This window comes from Littorina saxatilis, linkage group LG1 (assembly GCF_037325665.1).
Source record: "Littorina saxatilis isolate snail1 linkage group LG1, US_GU_Lsax_2.0, whole genome shotgun sequence".
Classification (NCBI taxonomy): domain Eukaryota; kingdom Metazoa; phylum Mollusca; class Gastropoda; order Littorinimorpha; family Littorinidae; genus Littorina; species Littorina saxatilis.
In genome coordinates, this window is record NC_090245.1 from 111,598,846 (window position 1) to 111,606,394 (window position 7,549).

Below are 7,549 nucleotides of genomic sequence, written 5' to 3' on the forward strand. Positions count from 1 at the left end.
AGAGAGAGAGATAGAGAGAGATAGAGGTGGGGGAGGGGGGAGGGAGAGAGAGACACAAACACTCCCACGCATTAATCTTCCAAAACCCATCCGCCGAACCAGTTTTGGAAACTAGCCCCTTCCGACCTGTGCATGACCCCCCTATCAATCCAAGAAGCCAATATCATTCAGACAAGGAGATGTCACTCGCTCACAACCAGATTAAACCTCAAGTAATTCTCGCCAACGGCGGCGGGAATCCACGAGGAACGCGACTGAAGAGACGTCTCATCAAAAACCTTTGACGGCTAAGACATGGCAGCCATTATTTCTGGCTTAAATGTTGACTGGAGCAAAAGGCGTCTTCAAAACACCAAAAACGTTGTTATAAGCGAGATAAATGGAAATATAAAAGATAAAAACATTTGTGTGGTGATCGGATCTGTTGATTCAGCGAATACAAATAACGGGTGAAGTCAACAAAAGAACAACAATGTCATGTCGAGGCTGTGTTTGCTGACGTTAGTTAAAAAGAAGAAAAAAAACACAAAAATGCAAAAAAATGTTAAACAGAAACATGACGAGTTATTTTTAATACAAAAGGTATTCGGGGAGGAAATAATCTCACGGTGTCACAAATACATAAAGACAAACGTTTTGACTTGTACACATTTACACTATCCGAAAACGCTTGGTATATTAGGGTTAGGGTTAAACACGAGATAAAACGGATAAGGAAACGGACAAATAACACAGGATACAGGACAGACAGGGGAAACCGAGTTCGTGTCAGCTGTCACAGACAAACAAAACACAAATATATCGTAAAACGGTACAGCTGAAGAGTAAGGTAGCAAACCAGACGGACGGAAGGGAGGAAGGAAGGAAGGAATGCAAACGATATTTCTTACCTGTACATCACCTGAAATACAATAAGGGGTAGAAGGAGCAGCAAAAAAGACAGAAAAAAGACATACACACAAACATACGACGCACTCTTGGACAAAAACACATAAAACAAAGGAGCGAATGCCTACGTAACATTGCGAGACGAATGTTACACAATGACGTCACTTCAGCTCAAAAAGCCACACGTGGGGAAAAAACAAGCACACAAAATAACAGACAGGCAGATGGACAAATAGACACACTCTAGAAAGACCGCTGGACAGGTGGGCAAGTCATCACATTTATGTACAGAAAGCTGATAGAAGTCATGAACAGTGGAACAGATAGACACGCAGATACATGTGTACAGATGAACAGACATCGAAGCAGAAAGACAGACAATCAGATAAACAAACAAACAAACAAACACAATAACGAGTGAAGTGTTGCTCGCTGAACGCTGATATTGCCATTTAAACAAGTCAAGATCTGGGGGAGGGGGGCCTGGCTTCAGGAAGCCCTCCCACCCACCCCATACCCAGCAAATATAACTTTGTTTGAAGGAAAGACCTAAAGTACTCCTTCCAAATGCTAAAATTCAAACGCATCTTGGGGTTAAGGCACCCACAACCCCCGCCAGGCCAGACCCTGTACCCCTGCCTCAAGGTGGAAGCCCCTCCCTCTCATACACTGAGTCCAGCCCTGTACGGCACAGGAAGAGACGGTTATTTAAACACATAGACAACATTTTAGAAAGACCGACAGACAGGTAGGCAAGTAACCACATGAACAGAGAGCTGAGAGACGAATGAACAGCGGAACATAGACACGCAGATAGTGCGATGGACGGACATGCGGCAGACAGACGAATGAACAGCGGAACATAGACACGCAGATAGTGCGATGGACGGACATGCGGCAGACAGACGAATGAACAGCGGAACATAGACACGCAGATAGTGCGATAGACGGACATGCGGCAGACAGACGAATGAACAGCGGAATATAGACACGCAGATAGTGCGATGGACGGACATGCGGCAGACAGACGAATGAACAGCGGAACATAGACACGCAGATAGTGCGATGGACGGACATGCGGCAGACAGACGAATGAACAGCGGAACATAGACACGCAGATAGTGCGATGGACGGACATGCGGCAGACAGACGAATGAACAGCGGAACATAGACACGCAGATAGTGCGATGGACGGACATGCGGCAGACAGACGAACAGACATCGAAACAGAAAGAACAAAACGTTGGAAAAGGAAACATAGCCTTACCTGTGGAATGCTGGAGATGACGCTGAACACCCAGGAGCAGACCAGCATGACCTTGCCGCGCCGGGTGGCGTCCTGGATGCTGAGCGGGTGCATGATGGCGAAATACCTGTCCATGGAGATGGTGACGAGGATGCACGACGACAGGTAGAAGCCGAAGGCCCTGAAGAACATCATCAGGCGACACATGGCGTCCCCCGCCAGCCACGCCACCGTCGCGTGCCACGCGATCTCTAGGGGCAGCATCATGAAGGTGACGAGCAGGTCCGCGATTGCGAGGTGCATGATGAACAGGTTGACGCGAGACCTCACGCCCCTGTTCCTGAACAGCGTGATGAAGACGGTGAGGTTGCCGCACGCCGCCACGAGGAAGAGGAAGCCGTAGGCGATGACCGACACCGCGCTGTCGTCCGTGAAGTAGAGCTCCTTGGGCAGCGGGGGAAGCTCGTAGATACACTGGGGCCTAGCCGACACGTTGAGGTCAGGGGGCAGGGAGGTGTTGTGGTGACACAGCACGTGCGTCTGGTTGTAGAAATCCACCGGGTAGCCCAGCAGCTGCTCCAGCGTGTCCACCTTCATGAAGTCCATGTGTTGCTGCTGTTGCTGCATGGGGAGCTGTTGCTGCGCGTAGTCGTAGGCGGCGCTGAGGTTGTCGTAGCTGCTCTGTTGGTGTGCGAGATCCGTGTCGTTATGCACGGTCAATGACGGCGGCGTTGCCATGGTGGCGCGGGATTGTGAAGGAGATGTGGTTTCAGAGGAGCCAGGCTCTGAATCGTGGACTGATCGTTCCCACACGTGATGGTGAACATGCGAAAACATGACAAGAGAGTGTTCATAAAACAACCTCCCACAGCTCAGATCAAACTGAATTCTTTTTTTTCTCACACACTTTTTGTAGCAGAAAACTGCATAAGTCGTCTTAAACTACACAAAACTGACTGTTTTCTTGAGTATTTTTTTGCTGAGCTCTCTTCTCGGAGAAGGTACATATATCCACACATTACAGACTGAAGCAGTGTATTTTTATACAGAAGCACAGTGCACCGGAATCGAGTTCCTCTTTCTACGGTCCGTGCCTATACACGTCTAGGATCAACACAAATCCCTCATGAGTACTATTGACTTGTTTCACAGACACTAACACTGTTAGAAACTCGAAGCCAATACATGGCTATTCTTGGGGGAAACTAACAAAAACCAACCTAGTTGTTATAAACACATTTTGTTATTTTCACTCCAATCGGACATCTTCTTTGGTTCTGCATCAGCAAAAATAATGTATTTGCCCGTGCCATTATTTCACCGTTGTTAGCTACTTACAGGATCACTTTCAACTCTGCTTCATGCGCACACGCAAATACGTTTTTCTCTTGATGTGTTGAAGTGCGTGAAGGACTGGTGCCCTCTCTCAGTAGTGAGTGTACGCAGTTAAAACGAGGTTGTGTAGCACATTCAGCACTTTTCTAAACAGTTGCAGGTTTCCATTCAGCCGGATTTGAAAGAGGAGAAAACGTTACAGAGAGTAACGCCCAGATCGTTCGCTATGTTCAATACATTCTAAAACTACAACACAAGCACAGGCGAGCACTGCAATGTTTACTTGCGTTGCATTTATATATATTCGTAATCTTAATGAGAGAAAAAGCGTTGAAATGTTAATAAGTCACACCTTGCCCAGGTATGCCGACAGAGTGTCAAGTTATAACAAGATATCAGCAATGGTTATAAAGGCTAGTCCTTCTTTCTTTTGCAGAAACATCAGTCAATGTGACAGATTCTCAACATGTGTTGTAACAGAGCGACACAGTCACTCCGACTTCAAAGGCGTAGAGAGGTATGCGCTCACAGATGGCGCCCGTCCCTGTCAATGCGTTTTGCATATATATTCACTCGGATATTAATCGGGGTGAACAAAGTCGGAACGCCACTAATCCTGACACAAGTTTTGCGTATGACTCTACCGATCCAGGGTAGCAAACACACAATCTATCAGGCAAACATATTGACTTCTTTCAAAAATGACCATTGAAAAACACCGGATGCTGTTTGTGTCTCTTGAACTTTGTTTCCGGTGGCACAGTGCGTCAAAAGAGTGTGTGAAGCTTCTTTTTATATTTAGTCAAGTTTTGTTCAGTACTGCTTTGAAATATAACTGTATTGCTTTCACTGAAGTTTGCTACGCAATTGTACAGCACTGTCATAGAGCGAATGGTATCCCCTGTCAACTGAAGCCGACACTCTTACTGCAAACTGCGGTCACACTCAGTGCACATAGCATGTATAAGGACAGTCCAAGGAAGAAAATGCCCTGTTGCTATCTTCGTCTCTAGAACGGAACCACATACACCAAACTACAAGCTGAACCCAAGACAAGTCTCTCGTGATGGGTTTACTCAACAAAAGTAGTCCGCTTTGTGCTTGATTATCCGGCAGGAAATGAAGGACCCATGCGAATTTGCGAATGGAATGATCCAGTCACACCTTTTGCATCAAATAAAATCCTCCAGTCGCACCACGTCAATGTTGATAGATGCACAGGAAATGACGTCATTGGCTCAGAAGTCCGTGTGGTAAGGTGTGGCTTCCTTAAAAAAAAATCATGAGGTCATCTTTAAAGCAATAGACAGATCTAGAAGTGGCTGAGCCCTGTCAAGGCTCCGCTTACTATGGCTGGCTGACCGTGGCTGGCTCACACCAAATCGGCGCCACGCAAACATCTTGATATGCACGAGACGCGTGAAACCGCAACGCGAGTATCACTTGCGAAACAAGAGGCTGGGTACCCATTCTGTTCCCAAACAGAATGTTGTTAGTTATCACATCCGTCAACAGCAAAATATTGTGCATGCGGAATATGAATTTGTGCATGTATCCCATCTCCTAAAATCGTATGTCTAAGAATGCTCCCATGGGGTCGCCTTCACGCGGCGGGAGCGTTTAAACAGAGCTACCCCACCCCTTTACTTCTCTTCTTTTGTCTTATTTCTGCCTTACCAGTCCTTTCACCTATATTTCCTTCCAAGAAAACTCTCCCTACTATTCCCTGCAGTTTTCCAATTCTTTTCTTGTTGTCTTATTTCTACCTGACTGGATCCATCACCTTTATTTCACTTACCAAAAGTCTTCTTTTCCACATCCTTATTTCTCTGCACCCCGCATGTCGTAAGAGGCGACTAACGGATTCTGTTTCTCCTTTTACCCTTGTTAAGTGGTTCTTGTATAGAATATAGTCAATGTTTGTAAAGATTTTAGTCAAGCAGTATGTAAGAAATGTTTAGTCCTTTGTACTGTAAACTTGCATTCTCCCAGTAAGGTCATATATTGTACTACGTTGCAAGCCCCTGGAGCAATTTTTTTATTAGTGCTTTTGTGAACAAGAAACACTTAACAAGTGGCTCTATCCCATCTCCCCCCTTTCCCCTATCCCATCTCCCCCCTTTCCCCTATCCCATCTCCCCCCTTTCCCTCGTCGCGATATAACCTTCGTGGTTGAAAACGACGTTAAACACCAAATAAAGAAAGAATGTCTAAGAATGTTTCGTCTTTCCCGGTAACGCTGCAAACTGATGGCCGCCATCTTCAAATCAAAGTTATCATACCGACAACAGTGCTTATCGGTAGGGTTAGGCACCTCTAACTTTATCGTGCCTACGATAGGCACTATCGGCGGTTCATGAATTCCACGATATGGGGGGTTATGGGAAGTTTTCTGTTTCTCGTACCCACAAAACCCCTATCGGAGGCTTCCTGAATATGGGCCCTGGTCTTTGCTACTAGTTTGCAAATCTAGAACACTGGTACTGTACAGTTGTTCTTTGTCCTTTTTCTGCAGGGAATATTAACAAAATAACCATTAAAATAGTCATCTATCAATAACCCTAGTCAAAACATATAGACGTGTTCTCTGACTTTATGATTTGCAATAAGGTCTAGCATAGACAAAAATCGAATAAATTGACTAAATAAATTGAAATGTTTGATTACGATTTTTGTATTTTTTTTCGTTGTATCATTTAAAATAAATGTTTCTACTTCATGTAGAAAATCATTCAAACAACCATGGACATGGCAAGGTTTTTACGTGTGGTAACACCATCCCGTCACTTGGACACATGTCAAGAATCCACATGCTGACTGCTTCTTGTCTTTTATTTTTATTTTTATAAATTAAGCCACTGGCAGATTTTTCAAAGTTAATTCATGAATACAGAGAGCACCTAGCTGTTGATTTTTGAAACACAGACAGACAAACAGAGTCAAACATATTCACCCCCGGGGTGTAGCAACATTAGCAATATAATTTAAACGAGACTGAACTATTCTGTGCCGTTTGCGCAAGAGAGGTATATATTCATCTGAATGCGTTTTGTGGAACACACGACCTGCTGCGGTGTTTGTTGGTCTTATTTGTCTTGCGTGTGTGTCTGCGTTGGTGTGTTTGTATGCGTTGGGTGAAGGGCGGTGATGGTAATAATACGTGAATGTGTTTGCATTTGTCTGTCTGTGTGTCTGTCTGCGTCTTAAATGTCTAGATCTCGAGGTTGGTGTTTTTTTTTTATAGAAAGAAAACTGTAAGAGAAAAACGGTGTTTTTACCTCGCCAAAGTGAATGCATTTATTTTACAATTCACAGTACTTTCGTCATATAGGCCGTATCAATACAGATTATAATATATATGTATTAATAATTCCTGATCTGCACGCATTTTCCACTAGTTTTGCTTGTCTGAGAAAGACGGTGAAGAAGGCGATAAAGTTTTGTGAGGACAGTGTGAACATCCATGTTTGTTCGGAACGGGATGTTTACCATCTGGAAAGTGCCAAGCAGGTGGCAAATGATAGCCAGATCACAAGCTTGTTCCAGAGGTGTGAACACAGCATAAGAGAGACCCGTGTTAAGTGTTTCTTGTATAGAATATAGTCCATTTTTTTCAAAGATTTTAGTCAAGCAGTATGTAAGAAATGTTAAGTCCTTTGTACTGGAAACTTGCATTCTCCCAGTAAGGTAATACATTGTACTACGTCATATATTGTACTATGTTGCAAGCCCCTGGAGCACATTTTTGATTAGTGCTTTTGTGAACAAGAAACAATTGACAAGTGGCTCTATCCCATCTCCCCCCTTTCCCCGTCGCGATATAACCTTCGTGGTTGAAAACGACGTTAAACACCAAATAAAGAAAGAAAAAGCATAAGATAAAAAATATATAATTTCAATCCAGAGAAAACTGCAAGGGAGAATGACTATAACTAAATTAAAACACAATCATGAATCTCGTCGCGATATAACCTTCGTGGTTGAAAACGACGTTAAACACCAAATAAAGAAAGAAAGACTATCATGAATAAGTATACGTTTTCCAAGTTCAACGTTCACACTATATGTGTCAAAATATGT

At 44.0% G+C, this 7,549-nt stretch overlaps 1 protein-coding gene across 1 annotated transcript in view; it reads right to left on the reverse strand.

Moving 5' to 3' along the window:
• Positions 1 to 3,628, reverse strand: part of LOC138950078 (gonadotropin-releasing hormone II receptor-like) — a 317,174-nt gene extending 313,546 nt beyond the window's left edge. Inside the window, exon 1 of the mRNA XM_070321856.1 lies at positions 2,156 to 3,628. Within this exon, the coding sequence (XP_070177957.1) occupies positions 2,156 to 2,971 (816 nt within the window). The 5' untranslated portion in view covers positions 2,972 to 3,628. The remainder of the gene's footprint in view (positions 1 to 2,155) is intronic.
• Positions 3,629 to 7,549: the final 3,921 nt, after the last annotated feature.